Source organism: Equus asinus, chromosome 20, assembly GCF_041296235.1.
Source record: "Equus asinus isolate D_3611 breed Donkey chromosome 20, EquAss-T2T_v2, whole genome shotgun sequence".
Taxonomy (NCBI): domain Eukaryota; kingdom Metazoa; phylum Chordata; class Mammalia; order Perissodactyla; family Equidae; genus Equus; species Equus asinus.
In genome coordinates this window covers 91,941,981-91,956,442 of record NC_091809.1, presented here as the reverse complement: position 1 = coordinate 91,956,442, position 14,462 = coordinate 91,941,981, and the positions used below count along the sequence as shown (strand labels likewise).

Here is a 14,462-nt window from a genome sequence, read left to right as displayed (position 1 = left end):
GAAAAGGTAATTTGTTTTCCACCCATTTCCATGAAACTTGACTTCATCATAAGTAATATTTAATTTCATTTATACCATAGTTACTAAAGCAATGGACTGGATTCAAACTCCCTGGGACTGACATCTTGACTCCACTACTTGCTATGTAAACGTAGGAAAATTATTTAACGTTTTCAAAGTCAGTTTTTTCACCTATAAATAAAATAAAAACAAAATATTATTTCATATAAATTAAATAAACCTATATAAATAAAATTCTTAACACTGTGTCCTCCATTTAGTCAGCATTAAATAAGTATTAGCTATTTTCAGTCTCCATTACATTATCCTATATTCATACTTTTTTCCTTTTTGCTATACTTAGCATTCCTTTTTATTATTTTCATACATCCTATGTTTCTAATCTTTAGCTTTAAAGCCACTTTAAGTACATTCCTAAAGAATATAGTATAGAGAAAAAGACATACATTGTTTCAAACAGATTTTCTAGTGCTTCTTCTGAAATTTTTACAATATAAAACATTCATTATACATAAATACATAAACTTTTTTCTCTAAAATATATATAAAATATGAAAAACATAAATTTTTTACTCTAAAGTCAAAAATGTTAGTCTAAACGGAATAATTTGTTTACAACAACCTCTATGTGTTAACAAAAAAATGAAACAAAATTCATAATTTCTTTAATGCAGTGATTTTCTCACAGGTTCGTTTTGGTAGCAGCTACGTTGTGTCATGGATGCCCTGGGGGAGGGGAACCACACTTCAATGACAGGGTTCATTTTATTGGGCTTAATTGACGATCCGATCCTTCGAGTTATCCTCTTCGTGATCATCCTGTGTATCTACCTGGTGACCATATCTGGCAATCTCAACACAATCTTTCTTATCAGAATCTCTTCTCAGCTCCATCATCCTATGTATTTTTTTCTGAGCCACTTGGCTTTTGTTGACATGGGCTATTCATCTTCTGTCACACCCAATATGCTTGTAAACTTCCTGGTGGAGAAAAATACCATCTCCTATTTTGGATGTGGCATCCAGCTTGGTTCAGTTGTTTTCTTTGGATCCACTGAGTGCTTCCTTCTGGCTGCCATGGCATATGATCGCTTTGTGGCAATCTGCAGCCCACTCCTTTATTCCACCAAAATGTCCACACAAGTCTATGTCCAGTTACTCATGGTGGCTTATGTAGGTGGTTTTCTCAATGTTTGCTCTTTTACTGTTTGCTTCTATTGTTTACTCTTCTGTGGACCAAATCGAGTCAATCATTTTTTCTGTGATTTTGCTCCTTTAGTTGAACTCTCCTGTTCTGATGTCAGTATTCCCGCAGCTGTCCCCTCATTTACAGCTGGCTCCATCATTGTGCTCACGGTGTTTGTCATAGCCGTCTCCTACATCTGCATCCTCATCACCATCCTGAAGATGCGCTCCACTGAGGGGCGCCACAGGGCCTTCTCCACCTGTGCCTCACACCTCACAGTGGTCACTCTGTTCTATGGGACCATCACGTTCATTTATGTGATGCCCAAGTCCAGCTACTCAACTAATCAGAACAAAGTGGTGTCTGTGTTCTACATGGTGGTGATCCCCATGTTGAACCCCCTCATCTACAGTCTCAGAAACAATGAGATTAAGGGGGCTCTGAAGAGAGAGCTTGCTAGAAAAATATGCTCTTAGTGAAGCCTGTTATTTTGTAGCATTTGATATAATAATATACTGTAAATATTATAATAAATGCACAGAATGGTTTGATCAAAATATAAAGGTCCATATGTCATTAGCCAGTGTGGAGGCTTTTAGTAAATGTATGGGGTGGATTTTCTGATATCAAATTGTAAATCAGAGCCCAATAATATGTCACCTTTAATAAAATAAAACTAAATTTATAACCATTTTCAAAATGGATAACATGGAAATATACTTAATCTGCTGAAAATCATTTTAAAATTTTATTCATATCTTTTTAAAAGTCGTTCTCTGCTATAAATTAAGGTTATTGTATATCTGAAGCTTTAAGACTGTCTACTTTCAACAGGAGCTTATCCTGAGATGAACAAGATAATTACAGTTATGACTGAGTACATTCTGAGAGGAAATGACCAAGTGGAACCAGACAGTAAAATTACTGGAGATATTCTTCTTGCAGTAAGGTTATCTGCTGATGACGGGCTTTTTGAGCCCATCGATTCTGACCTGTGTTCCTGGTTTCTGGCTCCAGCCTAGTTAAAAGATACCCCATGAAAGAAAAGGATGAGATACCCCTGACTAAACTGTGAATCCTTCTGTCATATCAAAACAGGTGACTGTGGGAATGAGCAGGATTCCTCAAGGATTCAAGAGTGGAACACACTCTTGGAACAACTCATTCATGGTCAGCCTCACATCCTGTTAAGGAAGCTTGAGAGAACTGGATTGTGTTTCCTCTGTGAAGCTTAATTTATCTCTCTATCCTGAGACTACCACATTTATTTTCCATTTCTTGTCCTCTATTTAGTGTTCTAGACAAAAATATTTTTATGTATTGTATCTCAAGCACAAATCACCTAAAACTAAAGTAATTATCTCCTTTCACCCCCAACTTGCTCCTTTCCAATATTCTGTATCCCAATAAGAGGCACCATAATTCAATAAATTTATTAATTCAGAAACCTGAGAAATTTATTTCTTCTCCTCCCTCCATGTGCTTACATTCAACCACAAAGTCTTGTACATTTTGAGTACCATATTTATCTCCTACCTCTCTTCATTTTCATTTTCAGTATTTCTGTTTCAAGCTACTAACTCATACATTTTACAATAGTACTCCTGTGATAGCTAATTTTATGTGTCATCTTGGGAAGGAAATGGTCACCAGTTGTCTGGTCAAACACAAGTCTAGATGTTGCTGTGAAGGTATTTTTTAGGTATGATTAACATTTATATCAGTAGACTTTGAGCAAAGCAGATTAACCTCCATAATGTAAGCAGCTCTCATATAATCAATTGAAAACTTTAAGAGAAAGTCCTTCGAAAAAGAGAGATTCTATTTCCAGTCTGTCTGTGGAGGAAGACTGTGACATCAAGTCTACTCTTCCACTTACATGCAAAATTTACCTTTGAGGCTTTTATTCCAACTATGGCAGACTTGGTAATTTTAATCAATCCCATGGTGAGCGCAATTAAAACAAATGATAAAGTGGAGTTTCTGGTCTGTTGGACTACCCCATGGAGTTTGGAATTGCTAGCACCTGCTATTGTGTAAGTTAATTCCTTAAAAGAAAAGGAAAAGAATACACCATGTTTCCTAATGGTTCTGTTTCTCTGGAGAATCTTGACTAATACAACCCTAACCAGTTTTCCTCTTCCCTGTCTTACTCTCTTCCAATTCTCTCTCCATTTGCCAACAATTGCCGGAAATCTAAATGGGCTAGTTCCTTCATTAATATGACCCAAAGACCCTAGAATGCAGGTAACAATTCTTAATATGATTTACAAAATACTGAATATGGCCCCTGTTTTATTTCTCTGTCTCACTGTTCTTCCCTCAAGTCTCTAATACACAAATTCTAGGAATCAATCATTGGTATTCTTTTAAATCCTTAAACAGGTACATGTTATTTGCTGCCTCAGGATCCTCTCACATGCAGGCACATCACCTGAATGCATTTTTCCCCTCACCTGGGTTTCACTTCTTATGTTATAGGTACCCAACTAAATGTTTCCCCTCCTTTCAGAATCCTTCCTGAAGCTCGAGACCAAATTAAGGACAGCAGTTATCCCCCAATGGCACCCTGAGTATTTTCTTTGGAATAGTCAGTGCACTCGCAGTTACAGAATCAGTATTTGTTTTCTCCACAATGTTGGAAGCTTCACAGAAACACTACAATGTCTTTTGTCTTTCCCCGAGCATCGAATTTTCACACAGTTTCTGGAACATAGAAAGGATAAATACGTATTTGAAATGAATGATGAAAAATTAACAAATGAATGGATGGCTGAATGAAGCTTTTGCTCTGGCACGAACCACTCTACTCTACTGACTTGACTCTACTGGCTTGAATCTTGAATCTCAGCCTGATTCAACTGATTGAATGTTTGTGTCAGATCCTGCTACAACTGGGACAGGCTTTTACACAAACTCATGCTCACCACAATTATGCCACTGCCTCAAAACTGTTTCACTCAGATTGTCAACTAGAATCCCAGCCTAGTTCAGTAAAAGTCTTCTAATCACCCTCTGCTGAATAATATCTCCCTTATGTGTTGGCACGGTCGGAGAGTTAGAAAATCTAGACGGCAAATGTGAGTAATAGTAGAAGTAGCAGTAGTAAGAACATTAGCAATAGCGGCCATAATATGAGTTTGCTCACTACATTCCAGGTACTGTTCCCAGTGATTTACAAGTATTGACCCAAAAGAATCCTCAGGATAACCCTATAAAGTTCGTTTTTAATCTGTATTTTACAGAGGATGTAACTGAGTCACATAAACATTAAATAAAAGATAAAGGTCACAAATATCCTCTTAATATTTTGACTTATTTTAGAGCATATAATCTCTGTGGAGGGGCAGAGTGAGGAGATCTTTGAGAGTACTTCATCACCAGAGGACTTGCATTTGTATCTGACACATTCCATTCTAGCCAACCCTTTTTGTTCAAAGTAAATATGGAGACTTCTACATCTGGATATGTCAGGCTAATTTGTATTAGACTAAGTTTCTGGCACAAAATAAGTAGGAAGCTGGGTAAAAAATCTTTAAATGTTTGAAGGCATAGACTTATGGTTGCATTGAAGATGAAGTAGCTCCGTTCTTCTGGGTCGTCCCTCTTATTACTAAAAATGCCCCTGGATGTGACACAACAAGCAAGTACAGGAAGACTCTAAAAGGAGGAAGAAGAAGGTATAATCCTAGGGACTTCAGCACCTGAGGAACCAAATAATGGTGAGTTTCTGAGTTTCCCTATTGCTTCCAGATATATTGGACAGGGTGCTGCAGAAGCCTCCAACCCAGAACTGCCAAGAGACACAGACAAAAAGATCTCTAAGAATAGCCTATTCCTTCTAGTCAAAGAACTGGGAAAATGGTGCCCATAACAGAACAGAAAACCTTTTGGCAATATCTGACCTACTCCAGACAAACACCAATGCAAAAATCGTACCTGCTTCCTACCCCTAGGTTTCAGTGGGGCCAAGCAGGGAGCTGATCTTCACCCCACCCACCCTCTGATTCTCCAGCCAGGGTAGCATCAGTGGGTTCCAGTGGGGAAATGAGCCTGCACTGTTATCTGGAAGCAATGACACTCAATGAGGGAGTGTGAGGTGGGGCTCTTTGGTAGTCTTCTCCCCCGACAATCCCCTGCCCTCTTGTGAGTGGAGTCCCAGTGGGGTGCTGAGTGTCCACTTCCACCCTGCAACAGCAAAGCACAGTGAACTAGCTCTCTACCTCTTCCTTCCCTAGTGGCAATGAGGTGGGGCCCAACAAGGAGCTGAGCTTTCTTAGAAGCAAGGAAGTTTTCAAGTCATGGTCACACTATCACTGGTAAGAAGACAACAGGGCAGAGTGAGGAGCTGAACTTTCATCTCACTTATCTGCAAGGAGGCAGTGTGAGTCAGCACTCCCTTTTGCTAGAGTTGTGTCAATAGTGCTGAGCAGGAATTCACCTGGTGGTTACAATGACACCTCTATGGGGGACTTCCTTCTAAAAAAGTGGTTCAATATGATTCAAAGTCTCATAATATAATATCCTAAATGTCTATGATATAATCAACAATCACTGTCATACCAAGAACCAGAAAAATCACAATTTCAATGAGAAAAGACAATATATGCCAACACCAAGATGAATAGGATGTTGAAATTATCTGAAAGGGATATTAAAGCAGCCATCAAACAAATGCTTCAACAAGCAATCTTTTGGCACAAATGAAAAAATAGAAAATTTTAGCAAATCAATAGAAGTTATAAAAACAACTAAGTAAAAAGTATAGAACTGAAAAATACAATAACTGAAGCTAAATAATAAAACAACATGTTGAGTGGCCTCAATGAAGTGGATATGACAGAGGACAGAATCAGTGAACTTGAATAAAGACGAATAGAAATGACTGATATAAACAACAAAAAAATAGATTGGAAAAAATGGAACAGAGCTATGGGAATCTGTGGAACAATGAAAAACAAGTTAACATTCATATTTTGGAAGTTACAGAATGAGAGAATGAGGAAAGGGGGGCTGAATAACTATTAAAGCATCCTAAATTTTGTGAAAGACATCAAACTACAGATTCAGGAAGTTGAGCGAAACTCAAACAGGATAAAGTCAAATAAATTCATACCAAGACACATATAATTAGAGTTTTGAAAAATTAAAAACAAAGAAAAAATATTGAAAGCACTCAGAGAAAAAGGATTCATTACTTATTGGAAAGAGCAATATGAAAGATGAGTTTCTCATCTGAAACCATGAAGGCCAGAAGGAAGTGGCAATATTTTTCAGTATTAAAAGCAAAGAATACATTTTTAAATGTAAGTTCTGTATCTGGCAAAATACCTTCAGGTATGACAGAAAAAGAAATTGAAGATGTTGGAAAGCTAAGAGAATTTGTTTCCAACAAATCTACCTTTAAGTAATGGCTAAAGGAAGTTCTCTAAACAGAAAATAAATGGTGAAAAGAAGACTTGGAACTTTAGTATTTAAAACACAAATAGAACACAATGAAAAATTTAAAAGACATCATATGAAAACACGTGAGATGCAGATAAAGCAGAGCTGAGAGGGTAATTTACAGTACTAAATGCTTACATTACTAAAGAGGAAAGGTCTGATTGTATAAATCAATCTTGAAAGATAAAAATTAAATGGGAGGAATCACTCTACTGGATGTCAAGTCTCACTATATAGCTACAGTCATCAGAACAGTGTGGTGTGGGTGGAAGAACAGATACACAGATCAATGAAGCTGACTGGAGAACCCAGAGAACGATCCACACAAGTATACCCAATGGATTTTTTCAAAAGGTACAAAAGCAATCCACTGAAAGAAGGAAGGCTTTTCTAAAATGGTGCTGGAGCAATTGTATATCCATGGAGGATGGAAGCACTTCAACCTAACCTCACACCTCATGCAAGAATTAACTCAAAATAGATCATAGACCTAAATGTAAAATGTAGAACTATAAACTATAAGTTTTGGGAAAAATATAGGAGAAAATTGTTAAGATATAGGGCTCGTCAAAAGTTCTTAGAATTGACACTAAAACTATAATCCATAAACAAAAAGACTCATCCAATTACTATTATGAAAATGCTGTGTCTCAAAACATGTTCAGAACAAAACATGTTTTGATTCCTTTACTGCTTGCGTGTTTGTATTATACATACATACATGCACACACACATACACATACCTATGCTAAAAATATTTTAACTGTATCCTGTTTGTACTGGAAAAATGGTGATGTGAAGATATACCAGGTAGTTAGACAATATTTTAATTTCTTTGCACACAAAGTGATGATTTTTATTGGAGGTAGTCCCCTTTTTCCACTTTTATTTATCAGCAATCTGTAAATTTTCTTTTAAAGATTTTTTTATTTTTTTCCTTTTTTCTCCCCAAAGCCCCCCGGTACATAGTTGTATATTCTTCGTTGTGGGTCCTTCTAGTTGTGGCATGTGGGACGCTGCCTCAGCATGGCTTGATGAGCAGTGCCACGTCCGCGCCCAGGATTCGAACCAACGAAACACTGGGCAGCCGGCAGCAGAGCGCGCGAACTTAACCACTTGGCCAAGGGGCCAGCCCCAGCAATCTGTAAATTTTTAAATGTTCAAGGTTCTTTTATTAACCCTCTGAGAGATAAGCCTATTTGCATTGTCTACTACCTTCCTTAGGGCTATCTGCATTTCTTTGTTTCTTAGACTGTATACTATGGGATGAAGCAGAGGTGTCAGCACTGTATATGTCAAAGCCATTGGCGTATCTTCACGGAATGAGTCACTGTCCTTGGGCCTCAAATAAACAAAGCAAGCAAATCCATAGTGGATGCACACTACAGTGAGGTGGGAGGAGCAAGTTGAGAAGGCCTTATACTTCCCCTTTGCAGAAGGCATCTTCAAAACTGTGGATCCAATGAAGACATAGGAAATCATAATTAAAATAAAGCTTCCCACCAACACAAAGGCAGAGAGCAAAAAAATAGCCATTTCATGATACAAAGTGTAATCACAAGCAAGGGAGACCACAGGCGAGATGTCACAGAAGAAGTGCTGGATGGTGTTGGAGTCACAGAAAGATAGGTTGGATACAGTGATGACGATGCAGAGAGAAACCAGGAATCCAACCATCCAAGAGGCCATCATGAGCTGCAAGCAGATCTTATGGGTCATCCGGATGGCATAATGCAGTGGGTTGTGAATGGCAGTGTAACGGTCATAGGACATGGCAGCAATGATGAAACAGTTATTGCCTCCTAAGCCTAAGAAGAAAAACATCTGTGTGGCACACTCAGGAAGAGAAATGGTCTTGTTGTCTGACAGCAAGTCCACCAAAATACGGGGGAGAATTACCATAGTGGTACAAGTTTCTGAAATGGACAGACCACAGAGGAAAAAGTACATGGGAGTGTGAAGGTTGTGACTGAGCTGGATGGCCACCATTATGGACACATTTGCAGTTACGGTAGTCACATGGCAAAAGAAAATCATCACAAAGAGAAGATTCTGCAGGTCTGGGAAACCAGAAAATCCCCACAGAAGGAATGTGCTCACTGTAGTATGATTTCCCATCCTCCTGGTAGGCACAGCAGCTTTGCTCCAAAGGTGCAGAGATTCTTGAGATTAAGATTCTGAGATATTTGTAAAAAGATCCTTATGTACTGATGTCACCTAGACTTTAATCTAAGGCATCTGAGCAAGTTTCAGGCAACTCTTCATGGGAGAGCCTGAGAAAGGGATGCTAAATGCTCCTGACTGAAGTCAAGTTCAGCAGAGAGTGATGAGAATCTGCATAAATGACACAGAAGGGGCCCAAATATCTTCTTGGATTCTACTCAGAAAACACTGTTTAACTTTCTCTTTTCCAATTAGGATCTGCATGTAAGGGGGAAAATGTGAATAAAATTGCTTTATTCTGACACAGGATTTTGTGATGCCACATTTTTCAAATACATTTCGTGATCTAATGATAACCTGGTACTCATGAGTACTTTATAAACTATTGATTGAATGAATAAAATAATTCAACCCTTTAAATCATTTAAAGTGAATATACATTTTAAAAAATTTGGATAGATCAGTGAAACTTTCCAAAAGAACTTTGACTTTTCTTTCACTGCAATACTCTTTTCATCAGTCATCACCATGAAGTGACTTCAAAAGTGATTATTGTGATAATGACTAGACCACAGAAATAAATTTAACGTCCTGTAACTTCTGCTGGGTTCCTATCCAAGGTAATAATTGAAGCTTGAGATACATAATATTGTTAGTTCTTAATGCATATCAATAATTTTTAAGTTCTTAAGAACTTCCCATTAAAGTTTTTTTCCAGATGCCTAATATAATATAATGGACTAGCTTGGAGTCAAATGACTATGAAGATACTGTCTCATTCTACAATGGCATATTCTGGTCATTATATTTGAATCAACTTTTGAGTTTTTAGCTAAACCTCCAGGACATTTTCTAGCAGATATACCTGTTACATCGTTTGCTTTGAAGAACAGAAGTGAATAGAATCAATCCACATTACTTGGATCAATTTGGCAAATCATATTTCTATTTTGATTGTCCATAAAACATCTAATCTTGTAGGAAGTGAGGGCATAAAAGTGATATGAAGACACTTCACAGAATTTTTATTTTAATTTAAATCAGTGTTAAAGGGAAAGGGAAAGAAAAATAGTAAGTAATCAGCAGTGGAAAATGAAGGAGTGTGCAAGATAAAGAGAAAAGAAACATTGGCTGGAAATTATTCTGTAGGATTCACAAAGATTAAAGACAAAAAAATAAATATATTGTTATTTGAAGAGTTGGTATTGTCTACTTGCATGGTAGTTATTGGCAAAGAATACAAGAAGAGTCAGGCCAGGTAACCAGCACCTTTTAATGTCTATAACATGCCAGACCATATGCTGGGGTTAGACAGAGCTGTCTCATGTAATCCTCAAAAGCCTGTGTGCTAAGGATTTTTCATTCTGATTTTATAAAGGAGAAAGCGAGGTACAGAGTGGTTAAGTGATTATAGAAGTCATGAATTTATTCTATTCACTACATATTGACTAAATATGTATGATGTGCCAGGCTTTTTCTGCATGGGAAACACAAAATGGAACCAGATGCATAGGATCTCTGTGATGTCAGAGAATGACCACTCTTGTTTGCGCATTCGAGGAAGCCCAAGAAGGTAACATACTTAAGTGGAGAAAAGAATGGCAATGAGCAACTAACAGGGAAAGATCAGAGGAGAGAGCATCACAGGCACAGTTCACAGCAAACACAAGACCCTTGGGTGGGAAACTCATCTACCCAACCAATTCAACCAAGACCCATGTGGCTTATCATGGAGACCACTCCACACTCTTTCCACTGAAGCTTTCCCAGTCTATTTACCTCTAAAGGAAACATTTTTCCTTTCTTGTTGCTTCAGCTACCATTTACCTTGTGTGACTCTCCAATTCCTGCCTCTACCAGAAAGGAAACCTCTAATTCCCTTTGGCACATCTCCATTGCTGGAATAACCTCCAACAATTGGATACAAAATTTTCAGAACAGAACTGGCCATATTTATCCACATGACAGAGTTTCCTCCTGTACTTTCAATTCGAGTTAGTTACAGTCATCAGAGAGCCACCATCAGACTCCATTTTTTACTGCTTTCTCTTCTTTTTACAAAGTAAGTTACTTCCAAAATTCCAGATGTTTGTTTGCCAACATGTTTATCTTCTTTTTTTATTCCCTCTGCTATTGTCCTGGACCTATCCCACAGAATAAATATGTTGCCTCCATGGTTGTCTCCTGCATTTTTATTATATTCACCCCATTGTGACCAGGTGTTAGGTTCCTAAACACAGGACATATTAATCACTGATAGTGTCAGAAATAGTGAATGGCTATACACTGCTTATAGGAGGAAATCCAAACACCCCAGCACGATATTCAGTGCTCATCACAAACTGATCCCTAGACACTGCCCTAGCTCAGTTTCTATCACATCGATCTACCTACCCTACACTGAAACCAGACAATAGAACCCTCTATTTTCCAAATACGTTATAATCCTTCATGCTGCTGTTCCTTTGCACGTGGTGTTCCCTCTGCCTCAGTTTCCTCTCCTCTGTATTTCTTCTATCAGACTTTTCACTCATTTTTCAGGCCCTCGCTTGGATTATTTTGACTCTTCTTCCTCTGTTCTGTCTACATTTTCTAGATTCCAGGATCCTAACTAAAAAATGTTTCCTGCGTTCTACTCTATTGCTCATTTGGACATTGCAAAAGCCTTCTTTCCTTCTCCCTGTCCTATCCTTCACTGATTACCAGCTTTTCTATGTTTAATCTGCAATCATGATACATCTATTCGTTATAGTTTTTAGACATCCTTTGCTTACACACTAGATAATTCTGATAACGTCTAATCTTTACTGCATGCTTCATTTATATGACCTCATATATCCTCATGGCTATCTTCAGAGTTAAGTGCTATTAGTATCACCGTGTTTGTAGTGAAGAAACTATGGCTTCAAGAGTTACTTAATTTGCCAAAAGTGATACAGCTGGTCAGTGTTCTTGCACAGGATATTTACAGCCAGGCAGTGAGAGTCTGGAGACCCACTTGCTTGGCTGGTTGATTATAAGGCCTCCCTCAGTGCAAGCGCCCTACGTGGCATTCATGGTCTTACCTGCCCAGCCTCATCTCCTGCTGTCATTCTCCCATAGATGGGGAACATCTCACTTTTCCAAAAAATAATATATCCTTCCTGGCTCCTTTACTTTGCACATGTTGTTTTGTATAACCTGTAGTGTTCTTGCTCTTCTCTGCCTGATAAAAACTTAGCTCTCTTCGACAGACAATTGACATCTCACGTCCCTCAGAAGCCTCCCTAAACCACCCTGGTTATGTTAGTCATTTCTTCTTCTAGATTCACATCCCATTTTATTGTGATGAGATATCGGTTTTTAAAAGAATTTTTAAACTTCACTTATATGCTAGACAGGGCAGAGATTTGTTTTAAAATTTTGTTTCCCCAAACTTGAACACTAAGCCTAATGAATGTACAATTTTTACTAAGATTAGTTCAAAGTTTGCAGGAAAAAATGGAATCCCATATTCTCCAGAAAACCTCCATGATTATCACTTCAGTGCATTTATTAATTACTCTTCACTACACTGCTTGCTCAATTTAGTATTTATTTTATTTGGACACGTCCTGAAGATAGTTGGTTGTTCTCTAAGCAGATTTTAAGAATCATATAATCTAGCAATGGGAAATATATACAGTTGCTTTCTACATTCTTGTTTATTTTGATTTACAAAAGGTGAATAAACAAACAAAAAACTTCTGAAAACTCCAGTAGTGGTTGCTTAGATCATAGGAGAAAGAAATTACTATTTGTGAATTCTAGACTCTATTCCTATTTTCTGTAGTATTCAATTACATTTGACAACAGAAGCTGTCATCTACTAAGGGGCATATGAGAATCACTAGAGGAGCTTTATGAAAACAATAGTCTCCACCCATACCTACCACAAGCTTTTGGCAAGCCTCTCCAAGAAGAGAAATCTCCAGGATATGAGGGTATATGTACTTTGACTGTATGAACTAACTTTCACATTAATTTTGGTTAAGGACTTTTGACTGTTATGATCCTTTTTTTTTTTTCATATTTTTGATGGTAATCTCTGTTGTTTTCATACTCTCACAGTGCAGTAGTGATAGAAGATTATGTCAGTATAACATTACTTCCACTCTTCCCAATGACCCCAGCAGGCAATGGAGAACAATATGCCTGTTACGTTTTTTCAGCCCTGTTTATTTTTCCCAGGACTTCCCCTCTTTATTCACCTGGATTTCCAGTGAGTTTGCCATCCTATTCTGTTTGCAGTTCTTCAAAGCTTTGCCCATTCAGTTTTATGGATTCCCTCTCTACCAGGAGTAAGGAATTGACAGACAGCATTCTTAACTTCCAACTTATCTTTGTCCACAGTTTCTTTAATATCTAATAACCAGCTATTAACATCCACAGTACTTGATTATTAGAAGATATAGAATAATGTTCATTATAAAGAGTAAAAAACCTCTAAAATTCCCACCTTACATAGAAGGAAAATCTCCTTCCAGTTGTTTAAAATCATAAGGAAATTAAACTGGAGGAAGAAGTTACCGTCTCACATCTCAGGTCCGGCTTTTTGAAGTTCTTCCTGTGATTTCATGTATCTCATAATTCACGCATAAGTTTTAAGGCAGTTTTTCACTTTGGATGCCTGTGATGAGTCCTCTCTGACATTAGAGTCTCCTATAATATAAAAGCTTGTGTCTTCGCCGCTCTTTAAGCATGGAGCTCAGTACCATGAATATTTTAATGGAGTCCTTGGGCCACTGGAGACTATTATCTTGAGACTAATGCTCTAGAAACCAGGAGTCTTGGGCTCTGTGGATCTATCAGCCAATGTGATGTCCTCAAAAGTGTTTCTTAGATCCTGATATACTGCAGAGACTTTTTAGTGATGTTTGCACTTATTCTCTGAATAACAATTGAAATAATGGAAATTCAACTTGTTAAAAATATATCTTGACGTATAGATGATTCCCTCAGGGATATTTTACTTCCTGTACTATATCGTTTATTTTATAATTCTGAAAATTTTCCAAGTCCCTCAGATATCCTCTTCCCTTACGCAGGGCAAGGGAATGGCAAGTCATGAGAGGTTATTGCCTGGGGAAACATTCAGAAGATCAGTAGGAAGAAGATTAACAAACAGTATGAGCAATGTGATTTCTTTCTTTGCTCGGGAGGACCTTGTTGAAAAAGAAAATTCTCAGTTGCTGCACTGCCATTCATGATTCCATAAGTGGCTCCTAATTGCCTCTCTTGTCAGCTTGGCTTTCAAAGTCTTCCACCATCTGTACTGTCTTCCACCTAATATGTTATCAAGTCTTATCTCCAATACCTGCTTTCATAACCTCAACACTTCTGGGAAACCAGTCAATACATTGTCTCCTGATTACATTCTGCACTTTCTCATTTGTAGTGTGTTCTGTCTGAAAATCCCTTTTCCTGAGTTTATCCATCCAAACTCTTGATGATTATTTTTTCTTATGCATCTACTCAGAGGACAGGTAGTTAATTCTGGGTTCAAATAATTGATTTTCTATGGATGCCTGTGATATGATCTGCAAAGACAGATGGAGTGCACAATGCTGCTGCTCTGTGTTTCTCTACCCTAAATCATCAGTCTATCTTTGCTATTATCTTCATCCAC

At 37.7% G+C, this 14,462-nt stretch overlaps 2 protein-coding genes across 2 annotated transcripts; one reads left to right on the top strand and one right to left on the bottom strand.

Moving 5' to 3' along the window:
• The first annotated feature begins 738 nt into the window (after positions 1 to 738).
• Positions 739 to 1,683, top strand: LOC106843944 (olfactory receptor 5P76-like). Its single transcript, XM_070491593.1, has one exon. It carries the CDS (start codon positions 739 to 741, stop codon positions 1,681 to 1,683), a length of 945 nt encoding a protein of 314 aa, XP_070347694.1.
• A 6,121-nt stretch (positions 1,684 to 7,804) lies between these two features.
• LOC106843923 (olfactory receptor 10T2-like) lies at positions 7,805 to 8,770 on the bottom strand. Its single transcript, XM_014861178.3, has one exon. The coding sequence runs from the start codon at positions 8,768 to 8,770 to the stop codon at positions 7,805 to 7,807; it is 966 nt and encodes a 321-aa protein (XP_014716664.3).
• Between the last annotated feature and the right edge of the window lie 5,692 nt (positions 8,771 to 14,462).

What these genes read in the sequence shown, in the direction of transcription:
- LOC106843923 (XM_014861178.3), bottom strand. Translation starts at nt 8,770, where the DNA reads ATGGGAAATCATACTACAGTGAGCACATTCCTTCTGTGGGGATTTTCT.
- LOC106843944 (XM_070491593.1), top strand. Translation starts at nt 739, where the DNA reads ATGGATGCCCTGGGGGAGGGGAACCACACTTCAATGACAGGGTTCATT.